We start from the raw sequence: 13546 nt of genomic DNA, 5'->3' as shown, positions 1-13546 counted from the left end.
ACTGAATACAGTGCTTGAATTTCACCTCTTTGAGGCATCTTACAGCTGACAATAAATAAATCTGTCATAAACCATTTATCATGTCATAAACAGCTAAATACTTCTGTTATTAAATATGAAAAATCACTTGGTTTTAGGCTTGGATGGAAATCATATGGTCCATATGCATTGACTTTGAGTTACACTTGCATACAGCAGCTTTGAATTGGACTATATAAGTCCTCACAAAAAAATTAACCATTAATTTGTGAAGATACTGCACTGAAGAGAGGCGTAGAAGCAAAAGGACAGGTAAATGACAGAATCCTGTTTTTCAAGCATTGTAGACTATGGAGGCATTTGATAATTTTACTGCTGTACTTTTTAAAACGTAGCATGTACATTTCTGATGTATTTCAGCAGTGACCTTTCAAAATTATTTCATATCTAAAGCAGACTTGTAGTTCCAATGCAGGTGGTACATTTATGTTTACCACTTGGAAGTTCAGTGATACTGGCTTATGAAACAGTTGTGGTAATTATTTGGTTTGTTTTCTATATCTGGAAGTGAATTAATCTTTATTTTTCTGCACAGTTTCCTTCACTGTATGCTTTCATTGGAATAGTGTTGTACTTTTCTCATTATCTAGCTTAAAGGCACTACTCAGACATGAATGCATAAGCATATTTGGTGATCTGAAGCAATATGGTCTACACAAACAAAATATCTTTGCCTTGTAGTTCCTCCAATAAAAAACCAAAAATCTTCTTGGCTTTTACTGTGAAACAAATTTGGCATTACATTTTTTTTCTGTTGAAGTTATAGCATATTTCACTACATGAAATCATTTTGTTATCCCATGTTCCTGTAATTATATCCAGAGCAAAGTATTTTTTTTTCAAGCAGAAAGCCTTATCTTCCTGGTTTGCTTTTTTATTTTGCATTCATGATTTTCTGTTTACCATAAAACAATGAAATCTCATCATTTATGTAATGTAGTTCCTGATCTAAGATATTTAGGGTTTTAGGTAGCTTTTGAATCAGGACCTAGCATCTTAATCTGCATTTCATTAATTCATCTGGCTCTAGAAATCCCCTTGTCATGTCCTAGGTTTTCAGTACTCACATGCTTTGTCATGTAGTATTTAATGTGCAAGCCTATTGTTTATTAAGAAAATATTATTAAGAAATTGCTAAAATTTACACATGCTAATTAACTTTCTGGTGTGTATTAAGAAACATAACATACGCCTCAAGGTATGCCCTGGATTAATAAGGCTGATGTTCTGATATTACAGGCACCAATTCCCTCTTAAGAAGACAGCTGGCACCAAGTGGCCTGTGCAGACCTTTGATTACAAATAAAATAAAAGCACCTGAAAGTTACATTTATATCTATTGCATCGTACATGTATTTTTAGGTACGTCCATCGCTGACTTCTCTGCAGCTTTCCAGCAGTAAAAAAACCTGTCCTGGTAGCCTGATGGCTTCTGATGTGGTGTGGCCAAGGCTTAGGTCTGTAGTGTTAGCTGTGACTACATCAGGCAAGGAGCCTCGGTCCACAGCTACAGTAAAAGCTTCTCTGTGTAAACTTCTCTGTGCTGTTTCCTCTAACCAGAGAAACAGGTGTCACAGCAGCTGCGATCCCTTTCTGACCTGCAACTTTATAAATTGATCCTACTGCATGCATCACACCTGTTTGATCTGTTATTTTTTCAAGACCTTTCAAGACCAGTCTTAGAAGAAAGTGATCTGTCTTGTTCTAACTTCTGGCATTATGCAGTATTTACTAAGTATGATTAAAAAACAGAAAAAATGAGTCAAGTTTCTTGATTTAGTGTGGAAGCCTGGATGCATTTCTTCCTAATAAGTAGACATCATATTTGACACATACAAAGCACTTACTCCCTTTCTAGCACTGTGTCACATGCCTACCCCTGCCTCCTTTTTCAGCCTTACTTTTTCTCCATGTTGCAGAGCTTAAACATAGGAAGTCAGTTATTAGGAATCCTAAATTTGCTTTTTTTCTGCCTTCCAGTTACTGCACATGTCCTTTTATGTGTCTGTCAGCTTTGAGGATGAACAAATCCCCAAAGTAAAATAAGCAGCATCAATTCCTGGAAGAAAAAGCTTGTGAGGCTCAGTAATGGGAGGGTAAGACATGTAGTCTTTGGCTCTGCTTGAAAACTGTGGGTATTATTTTAGACAAACTGTTAATCCCAGTCACAGACAACTCTGTGATTAAATGAATTAGTGCTTGTAAATGGCACTTAAATTGTTGAGTGAGCACTTAGAAATTACTTAAAAATCGGACTGAGATTTCCACTTATCTGGTGAATTAGAGATAAGAAATTCATGGGAAAAGGTTGTGTAGACAATTTGAATGGCTTTGAAAATCACAGCTGTTACAATGCATTAGGAAAGTATATACATCAGTGTGCATGCATGGACGTATCTGACAAACGAAGAACTTTGGCTTCAATTTCAGGACCTGCATCAAAGCCCCAGAGTAAATAGTTCTGTCAGCAGTCTTTCCTTCCTTATAGCTGTCCTGTGAAATATCAACTTGTGCCATCTAATGCTGTCTTACCTATCCTATCCTGTAACTTGTGTTTGTTTTGCCTTTTCACTTTTTGTACATTAAAATGTTAAAACTTACAGTAATACATTTATCTTCATGTGAGAGCAGTGAGCAAACACTTTACTTGGCATGCTCTTCATCAGATCTGAATAACCTTGGTGGTGCCTTGCACTGGTATTACTGTCCTAATTTTGAGTTTGAGGAAAAATGAACAGTTATTTACAATTTCTAACAGTTTTTTGCCTTTATCATTCCACATTTGAAGTCACAATGTTCTCTCACTACAGGAGAAATAGAGGAACTAGATTCATCACTTGTATTGCATTTATTCTTTCCTGTAATGAATGTAATGTCATGTGAATTCTTGAGCAAATAAATGGATGCGCCAGACAACGGTCAGCCGTTACACATAATGATAAATGAAAGCCAGCTAAATCCACGTGTTGCATCTTTAATTACCCAGTGATAATTCTTGTAACACATGTGAAGTCAAGATGACTTTCTTGGGCAGCAAGACAAACAAAAGCATTTAATTTTCAACATAGTGGAGGAACAGGAGGACTAGCACAAGACTACTGAGCTAACCGCTGGTGGCAACTGGTTAAAGTTCATCCGAAACCTACCATCATCGTCATAGAAAGGGGCCACTCTTAAGCTTCTGTGGCCAGGCCCTTTGTGCCTTTCGGCTTTTTATAAAAAAAATAAGTTAAAAATCAGGTAAAATTCTTTTGCAACATGTGCAGTGTTTGCAGTTCATGTAAAATGTTTGTATGCTTATTGTTAAAGCTGCTGTAGAATAATGAGTCCTCACTTTTGTGTTGTATGCATGAGTGACTTACGCACTTGTTGGAATTCGATGTTGCATGCACTGTTTGTTGTACATCCAGGTCTGAACTACAAGGATGCATGTTCATTGGCATTTAATTGAGTGCCATCAATTTATTGCATGCAGCATCATAAAGTCACACCTCCCCATGCTGAGTAAAACATATGTTGCATGCTGTTTTAATAGCAATAGGTCAGAGGACTGAAATGCCTCATATCAGCAGTGGACCCAAATCCAAACTCTGATCCCAGTCGTCTCCATCAACTGTATTGGGATGAACAGTTTGAAAAATATTCCTCTCCAAATTTGGGGCCTGAACTTTATTAATAAAATTATTAAAACAAATTCATTTGTGCCAATATACCTGGAGAAGAGATGGTGGAAATCCAAAGTTTAGAGCTGTATTTGTGTCCAATGCTAAACAATATGAATGAGTTCAGTTGATGTACTGTTTCACCTGTATCTGTATTGTTTGCAGAAATTAATTGCCAGCAAGCATTACTGAAAAAAGGGTGGAAGACATTGAAAGGAAGAATGTTTCTCCTGTGATTTTTGAATGCAGATAGGTAATCTGTTATCTGCAGTGAATTCTGTATTTGGTATCCTCCTTAACATGCTGTGTTGCTTGAAGGTGAGTGTGTTTTCTCTCTGCCTTCTTCCATGTGAGCTCTGGATGTGGGGTGGTGCTTGGAGGATGGCAGAACACATAGACCTTTTGCAATTTGCATACACAGCTGTATGCAGGACGAGGTGTGCCCAGTTAGTTCAGAGTTAAAGCTGTGGGAAGCATGGGGTGCTGGCTGCTGCTCAGTTCACCAGGAAGCAGGAGTCTCAAAAGTGGATGGAGACAGCCTTATAGTTCATATAGCGCACCTCTGAGTGGGGCAATGACAGCTATAGTGCCTGGTAGTTTGAGAATAATTTATATTTGCTAGTTAAGCTGTTATTAGCACAGCAATGGAGTAGAATAAATAGGGTTTTGTGTGCCTAAGACTGGAATCTTTCATTTTCAATGTAGTATTAGTGTGGAAATTGTTACCTAGTATTTGGAATAATTTGCTTAATATATGGTAATACAAAGCCAGAGTGGGAGCAATTAATTGATCTCCCCCACTCCATTTGCCTTTGTAAGAAAACAAAGAGCCTCTTGGGGGATGGGGAAGGTGGAAAGTTGAAAGCCAAGTAGTCAGGCAAGATGTTAGGGATATAGTTGTATCCTGGACTTTCACAAAGATGATGACTCCACATGAGTCTGCAGAGGCAGGACCTGAAGCAGAGTGGCCTTAACATGTTTTAAATGCAAACTGCAGTGCAAAGCTAACAAATCCCAGAAACCTGGAAACCGAGACACTCTCAAGTTCTGCTAATAACACCTGGCAGCTTGATTTCCCAAAGAATCAATGGCATAAGGAATTTGTGTGTTGTTCGCATGACATGTCCAGTCACACCAGAGAGTTCATCAACACTGAATAGTCCTTTTTGGCAAACACAGCTCAGATGTTTATAAAGTATCATCTGTCTTATACAGAGCTTTTGTAAGATACCTGTCTCCAAAGTCCTGCTTTGGATGTGAAGCCAGTTAGGCATTAGAGAAAAATATTTGTTAGATGAAATGTTTTCACTTTACTTTTGTAAAGTTTCTTGTGTCTGCCTTTGAAGTATCTGCTAATATCTACTCTTTGAGAGAGAAAATACTTTAGTGAATGATCTGAGGCTGGACCCAGTTTGGAGATTACTATGATCCTAGCAATGGATTTAGCAAGAGAAAACAGTTTTAATTTCTCTCTCTCCATTTCTCTGACCAGGACTATGATAAATAGCTAGAGACCAGGCTGAGTGGAGAAAAGCCTGGTGGTCATAAAAGAAATTAAAGGATTTAGCTCCTTAGCAGATCTAAAACTTAAAGTACATTTCAGTTTAGATTTTTTTTTTGTGTCATTGACCATATTCTTGACAGTTGGAGGGTTGTCTGTAAGGAAGGTTTTGTAGCTGTGCATTCAACACCAAGGTTTTATATGCCCTTACTTTATGTTCATCAAAGCTGTGTATGCATGCAGAGTTTAGAGATATAGCTGAGGTGTGCTGGTAGGATAAACAAGTTTCACTCTACATTTCTTAAAGTAAGACCGTTGTTCAGAACTACTGTGTTGGAAGAAATCATCAAGATCAGGTAGACTGCTCCATTACTGATGAATGAAACTGGATTTTCTGAAACTTACTTGCATGTTATGAAAGAAGGTACAAATTGTACAGAAGCTGTCTCAAATATTCCTTAAAAGGTTAGGTCATCTATAAATACAGAGAACAGAGCATACCAATGGATAAAAAGTTTCTTTGCCAGTAAAAGCAAAAGAGTCTTTTGAGGTGCATTTGTTTCTCTTAGGAGATTAATGGAAATCTCACACTGAAGATGCAGGAGCATAGGAATAACTATCATTAGATACATTGCATACTGCACATCTAATGACATGTGGTATTCTATGCCTAATAGTTGCCAAAGCCAACCACTTGAGTGTATAAAGTTTATTCAGTAAACCAAAAATTAATTTGGCCAGCTTCCTTTCATTTTCTGCTTTTAGATTTTCTACATGTGAGAAAACTCCATTTGAAGAAACAAAATGAAGAGCTGACAAAAAGAAAAAGAAGAGTTGTCATCTTGATCTACGAGTGACATCAGCTTGTGTGACACATCTGCTTGATGTCACCTTATTCCACAAGTTTAAAAGTTTTCTTCCAGGCTTCCTATCAAGACAGGCTTCACTTCGGTCAGGATGGTGACAAATGGCATCACTCAGTCTCTCTGCACTAGATTCTGTGGGGGATTCCCTTCAGGGGTGCTGCTGCACAGTGCTCTGGATTTGAAGCAGTAGGTGCATCTCCGCCGCAGAGTTAGCCTCCCCTTCCTCTCCACACCCTGCGATTTGTTCTCCTGAGCTACTGCTTCAGCCTTCCATCCTCCAGACATGGTCAATCTTCCATCAAATACTGGTTTAGTCTTCAGACGTTGGGAATGTCCCCAGTGCTACTTCAGACAGCACATGCTCATTTGCCTTTGCAAATGAACAAAAAATACTCCAATTATTAAACAGACTTCTAAAAATATGGTTTTTGTCTCTGTTTTTTTTTTTTTTCTATTTTCTCAGAAGCAAGTTATTTTTATATTTAGTACAGACTTTGTTTCTCCTCAGCAAATACTGGTACAATACTTGGTAATGATTAAAAGTTACTAAAATTGACAGGAACTTAGTAAGGTTAAGAAATAACTGTGAGCCTTCTGAACAATTCTTCCATTTAGAAAGTCTTTCTTTTGATGTCTGTTTTTCAACCTGTGTAGTCCTAAGCTTTTGAGGTGGGGAAATATAAACTTGGGAACTGCAGGACAGTAGAATATCTTAACAAGAGAGTATTAGTAGGTTTTAAATATTGTTACACAAAGCATTTCAGACAAAAAGTAGTCACATTTTCTCACCTCATTATTTGAGATGGCTTTACTTTTTCCAAATATGTTGAGAAAATCTGTGGTTTTTGTATGTATCTGTTATTTCCCTGAAATAAGAGTTCTGCAATTCTGGGGTTTAATCAATTAAATCCTATTAATTAAGAACAGGAACAATAAAACATCACAATCAAAAAATGGAGAGTATTTTCATATGATGATGTTTCCTAGAGGAGCACATTTGAGCTTCCTGTTATACTTTGTGTAACAGAATAAAATATCACTAAAGCTATGAATGACACCAGGGCATTAGCCTTTTTAATGGAACTAAATGGCAATATAAAATGTCCCTTTTTCTGTCTCAGATGTCAAGCCACTTTAAAGAAGGGTTGGTCAGTCTCAGAAAATGAATATTGGTGATTTTTTTACTGAATACATTTGAATGCTGAAATTATATTCAAAATATGCAACATGTTTTGTGCCAAGAAAATGACTCCACAGTATGGCCATCTGCAAAGCAGAAAATACTCTTGGACAGATTTGGAGCTCAGCATGTGGTCCCTACTGCAGACAGCACAGTAACTAATTTTACAAGAGATCGGCATAACTCTACACTGATTTTCATCTGAGCCTAGCTAATGAAGCAGGATGTAGCTTAGAAAGGTGTAATATGTGTCTGTGTCAAATAATTTTCATGTTGGAAAGGAACCAAATGTAGTCACATCCAACTTTACCAAACTGCACAATATTTAGCCATGCAGATATATACAGAACTTTTATTTTTGCCTTACATAGGCGAGTGTTTCTTTGCACAAGTCAGGTGATGGCAGCCTACCAGCAATACCTGTTCCTGGGCTTGATTTGTGACTCAGGTGTTTGTGCTGCTTAGACATTTGCAAATTTGGTTTGCTGCAAAAAAAAAAAAAGGTTACATCTGCCCTGTGCTACCTGGCAATGCAAGCTGGGAAAAAATCTTTAGGCCAGTCTTTCCACATCACCAGGCTATCTGTGCACAACCTCACCCCCAAAATGATCTGGAGTATTCTGAACAGAGTGATCTGGAAACTATTATAGAATCATAGAATGGTTTGGGTTGGAAGGGACTTTAAAGACCATTGAGTTCCAATCCCCCTGCCAAGGGCAGGGATGCCTTTCGCTGGACCAGGTTGCTCAGAGCCCCATCCAACCTGGCCTTGAACACTTTCAGAGATGGGGCACCCACAGTTTCTCTGGGAAACCTGTTCCAGTGCCTCACCTCCCTCACAGTGGAAAATTTCTTCCTAACATCTTGTCTAAACCTACCCTTTCAGTTTGAAGCCATTCCTCCTTGTCTTATCACTAAATGCCCTTGTAAAAATCTCTCTCCATCTTTGTTGTAGGCTCCCACATTAGTTCACCTTAAAGCCTTCACTTCTCAAGGCTGAACAATCCCAATTCTCTCAGCCCGTCCTCGTAGGAAAGGTGCTCCATCCCTCTAATCATCTTGGTGGCCTTTGGATAAAATGCATATCAGTGCAGTGACAGATGTTCAGTCGTCCTTTTTTTTATTATTATTTTTTCAAATACTGCTTTTAGACTCCTTCACTCCCACACAGGAAAAGTACTGTGCCTTCTGTTTCAGGCACGCAAAGAGTTGCTGCCAGGACACTCTGACCTTGATTACACAGAATTGCTCTATGAATATGTTTTCTGAAGTTCCCAGCATTTTCACTAAAAGCATTGTTAACTTTAACTCTGCAGTTGCTTGAATACATTTAGTATTCACAGAGTTTCAAAACCCAAAGGGTCCCAGTCTTCCCACAGCCTTTGGGAACACTGAGTTCTGTAAAACTGAGATATTTTACCAAAAGGAAGACAGGTAGCTGGAAATTGTATAGTGCTTTTTTACTGAGTGAGAGGATGTGTAGCCCAGCTTTTCCACTCTCAGTGCTTTCTCTGCTCTACCAAGACAGGGCGTGCAAGGAGTAGTCAAGGCTGCCTTGCCAAGTCTTGCCCTGGCCTTCAGCCTTTTCAGCTAGTGTGTTTCCTCACATATGCTCAAGTGGCAGTTTTGATCAACAAGGTCCTTGAGTCAGATGGATCTATTGAGTAACACACTTAATGTCTGTTTATCAGGAGCTGGCAGATAGAAGAGCTAGTAGCAAAACTGCTACAAAACCCAACCCTGCACTAGAAAAATCACAAGATTGCACACATTTTTTCTTGGGTGCAGTGGCCTGGAAATCCCCTTGTCTTTCTATAAGTTCCATGCTGCCACTAGAGAGAGAAGATGATGGGGGCAAATAGGAAGAGAAAGGAAGTCATAGACTAATTTATGTCTCAAGAATATATCTCTGAAATCCAAGTCTTTCCTGTGAGATGCAAAACCTGCAAGGTATCTCAATGCACCAGTTGGAGCACTGGAAGAGACAAAGATGAGACAAGCGTTGGTGATGTCTCTCTGAGAGCAGCTTGCAGTCAAAATGCCTGGGAAACAAAGACATATCTGGTGAAGCAAGAGGCATGGGTCTGAAAGACTGAAGTGGGCTGGAGACTGCCACTGGCCTGGACTTCCCATTCCATTACCTCCAAATGGTTTGCTTCAGCAGAAGAAAGAGATGGGAAACAACAAGTTTTAGCTCATTAGCCAGGGAGGCTGACTCTGTAAAAGATGATGTCTGTTTGTTTTTCTTGAGTCAAAGACAAGCATTTATGGTGAATTTTTCTATTGAGAGGTATACTATTTACTTTTCCCTGATTACATTTTCAGGAGTGACCTATGTCTCAGTATCATGGTGATCGCTGTGTGATGCTTGCTGTGCTTTATTTCTAAATGCATCAGACCTGTTCTTTTAAACCAACTGCTTTTTACTTGCTTTGTAAGAAAATCTAGCAATTACTTTAAAATGCTTGTTTGGAGTAAAAAGAAATTGTGGTAAAGGTGGGAACTAAGTACAAGCACTGAACCATGAAATGGGGTGCAGTTGTAGCTATAATGGCCTGAGTGCATATGTAAGGCAGGATTTGTAGTGAGAGGCAATTTTATTAGATAAACAGATGTAGTTGGGGGAATAAGACAAGTTATGGAACAATCAACCTCTCCTCTAGACCTAAGGAAGATAATGTGCTTGAAAGATTTTTTTTTTAACCATCTTAAAAAAGATTTTTTAACCATTTATAGCAAGAGATGCATCTTTATAGCATCTCTTGCTATAAACCTCACACTTCTTCAGAATGGCAGGACTGTAAACCTGCTTCAAGGCATGTTCCATTCCCACAAACACCCACTTCCCCAAACCAATAAAATGTGATTCTCTCAGGTGATTCAAACTTTGGACTGGATCCTAGCTAAAAGCTCACAAGGCATAATGATATAGCAATTACTGATTGCCGCCTGATACAATCTGTAGCGCTTGCTGAGTCGTTATGAATTGAATGCTGCTATAAGTGTATGACATTGTTCTCCTGACTCACCTGTTGATCCTGTGCATAGTTGAAATACACTGCATATGGCACAAAGTTAAAATCATTTATGTCTTTATCCAGATGCTGTTTCAAGGTTTTGATTATTTTGACTATTCTTTAGCTTGTAGTTCATTGTCTCCCATTCTGTTGTTTTCTAGTTTGGGTTGGGGTTTTTTTGGTTGGTTGGTTTGGTTTGCAGTTTTGGAGGGGGTTTTTGCATAAAATATGTGTTATTTTCATGGTTTTGGCTCTAAATATAATGTGTTGTTAGTCTTAATACATATTAAAAATAGTTAAATAAGGTTTGGAGTCACCTTTGCTCATTCCTGTGAAGCCATTCTGTCTTGCGGTATCAGGGGGACAAGCCTATTAAAGCCTTGTACCTGGTGGTCAGAACAAGGTCTGTGTGTACAGCAGCAAATTCTAAACACTGACCAGACTGACTATTCAGATAATAAGTTGCTAAATACTGAAAGGAACTATAAGATTTGTTTGAAGCAGTATGATTTCAAGAGTTTTTGTGGTGTGCAGTTACTCTTCTATGAAAGGGTATGGATTCAGATCAGTATTGGACATACATTTCTTTCAGTCGACCTGAGTGCAATGGGAAAAATGAAGCAATATTAAAAAATTGAAGCAAAAAGTTGATGGCATTAATTTTCTTTATAATGTAAACATAAGGCCACTAATAAATTACTCAGATTGTATTGAACTAGTATCAATTAAAATGTTGTACATCTCATGTACTGTATAGAATGGACATATTACCAGGAATATTTTGGGTTCTGATACTATCTAAAGCCTGGTGGTTTTGCTCTCACTGGAAAAGTGCATAGTATAGTAGTAAGAAAAATTATGATTTCTAACTCTCTTATTAAAATAAACATTTTTTTCAAAAAGAAGATGTTAAGCAGTGTACAAAAGTGAGACTTGAAGGATGGTATTAAGAGCAATATGCTAATTTACAGTGAGAAAAGGTCTTTTTAATAGTGTGAGGAAACATTTTCTTTTTTAGAACAAAGCTAACTGACCTGCTAGCTGTCCTCACTTGTGAACAGAAATACAGTCGAAGTTGTTCTTTCCAGTGCATTTCAAGCATAATGAAGAAACCCACACATTCTTTTGCCATAAAGCTTTTTTCTGTCTCTTCAGGGAAGCAATCAGTCGTGTTTGTGAAGCCATGCCTGGTGCCAAAAGAGCCTTCAAGAAACGAAAGGTATTTTTTTCTCTTGTAGTGCAGTTGACTGTATTTTCTGTGTTCAGCACAGTGGAGACCAGGCACAGCAGGCAGGTGACTTTAAGGCAGCTTTGAGAACTGCAGATGATTAATCATTTAAAGTATTGGCTGTTTTCACCCACTGTATATTGTTGCTTGCCCTCTTGGTCAGGATCTGCTTTTCTTGGCATCTGGAAGTATAAATACATCCAGGATGAAGGCTGTGCCTTTATGCTCCTTCCGTAGAAATCTCCTCCTTTTATTTTATTTCTTTTGTAGATTGAAAGTGGAAGAGTTAAAACAAAAATGGGATGCCTTTTCGTAAAATGCATAACTAAATTATGAAAATAGGTGCTGGAAGATACCGCAGAAGCCCAAAACATATATAGTTTTGAGAGTGACTAGATTTGTTATTGAAGCATAAATCTACTGATGACATTTAATGAGTTTGGTAATCACTGATTTCTGGAAATGGAAATAGCATATGAGGTGATCCTTTGTTCCCTGTGTTCTTTCCGTAAATACCTGTGGCTGATGCTCAGTGCCCAGCGCTGATGGTGAGTCCACTGTGTACCTGACATTTTGTTACCATGCTTTTATTTTTGTTTGTGTGCTGGGAGTTAGAGGCTTCAGACAGGGAGAGGAGGAAGCCTTGGCTCAGCTCCGGCACTGATGGCTCTCAAGAGTCTCTTCCAGAGGCCTGCTGGCAAAGCTGGGATGTAATGCTGTCTCTAAGGGAAGAAGCATAGAAAGTAGTTAATTATAGGCCTCGTGTGTGTTCTTAGGCATGGGAGGAGAATGGGCAGGTGAAGGGAAAGGTCTGCCTGCCTCCCCAGCTGCTCCACCATCTAGGCAGAATCTCAGCAAAAAGGGATGGGATGAAATGCCGCTTGTTTGCTATGGAGAATCATCCCTTGGTAAAATCAATCATATGTGACACATGTGTCACGGTGTCATGGGAAATTGACTCAGAAATTAAGGTTATGGTTTCACCACCACCAAATTTATCTCATTGGCTTTTCTTGGTTCTCTGGCTTTTCATTTTAAATCTGAAAGTAAAGACGAAAGTATCTTTCTTCTTGGATAGCAAAATGACACAAAATATAGTTGGAAAAATAAGTTAAACAGAGTTCCAAGTGCCTAGTGACACACCGTGCTGCATTACAGGTTTTACAAGTAATGTTGCTTATCAGTTATTGAAAAGACATAGCAACAGAACTTCAGATAAATGTGAAAGACATGTCTCTGGTATGTATATTCATCATGTTTCTGCCAGTAGTGGCATATGAATTTGGTTAAGGTGATATGTACTTCCTGAAGCCAAGTTTTCACACTTTACCCACACTGTGGATAGGTGATCCTTAGGCATGACCTGGGAATCATGACGGATTAAGGAAAGAGATACAAGAATATTCAAAAGAGTTTGTTTTATTGCAAAGTTAATGAAGGACTAGCTCTGTAACATGACATGGTTGAAATAGTGCAGCACAGGTTACACAGGAGCAGTATGTAGGTAGTGTATTTTTAATGAGTTAATCAGAAGGAAAAGAAACTAAAATTGAAAGTATGTAAAATTTCAGGGCTACAGAAGCTCAGGTGTGTCCATCCTGCTACGAACAAAACTATGTAAGCTTGCAGGCAGCTTAGGACAAATGCAAATATAGTGGCAGAAGAACACTGCCTCCAGTCACAGTTTTGCTTTTATGTCCTAATGACCAGTATCAATATTCATCAGTGAAAGTAGAGCAAGTGGAAGGACTTGGTCTGTTACTGCTGGGCAGTCTGATTTTTTACAGGCTTTGGTTACTTGAATGAGGCTGCTCTCATGCAGCTATGTTGCTCCCCATAGTTGTCAAAGGAGAGAAGTTTGTGAATTTTGCTTTGACAGCATAACATCTATTGCAAAAAACCTCCCCAAAGATGGTGAAATGCCTACAAAACTTAATCAATATTATTACATTCCCTGTATTACATTCTTAGACTTATTCTCTGAGAATCTTTAGATGCATGTTGTACCCCAGCATAGAGAGGTTTTATTTCATCTGTATCTGGCTTTTATCTA

General features: G+C 38.5%; 1 protein-coding gene across 1 annotated transcript in view; it reads left to right on the top strand.

Moving 5' to 3' along the window:
* Positions 1 to 13546, top strand: part of SHC3 (SHC adaptor protein 3) — a gene marked incomplete at both ends in the record, with an annotated part of 51582 nt that overhangs the window by 16791 nt on the left and 21245 nt on the right. The window contains one exon of the mRNA XM_082302194.1: positions 11421 to 11484. Coding sequence (XP_082158320.1) covers positions 11421 to 11484 — 64 coding nt within the window. The remainder of the gene's footprint in view (positions 1 to 11420; positions 11485 to 13546) is intronic.

Source organism: Coloeus monedula (assembly GCF_965178545.1).
Source record: "Coloeus monedula genome assembly, chromosome: Z".
NCBI lineage: Eukaryota > Metazoa > Chordata > Aves > Passeriformes > Corvidae > Coloeus > Coloeus monedula.
Note: the sequence above shows the minus strand (reverse complement) of the source record. Positions and strands in the feature narration are given on the sequence as shown.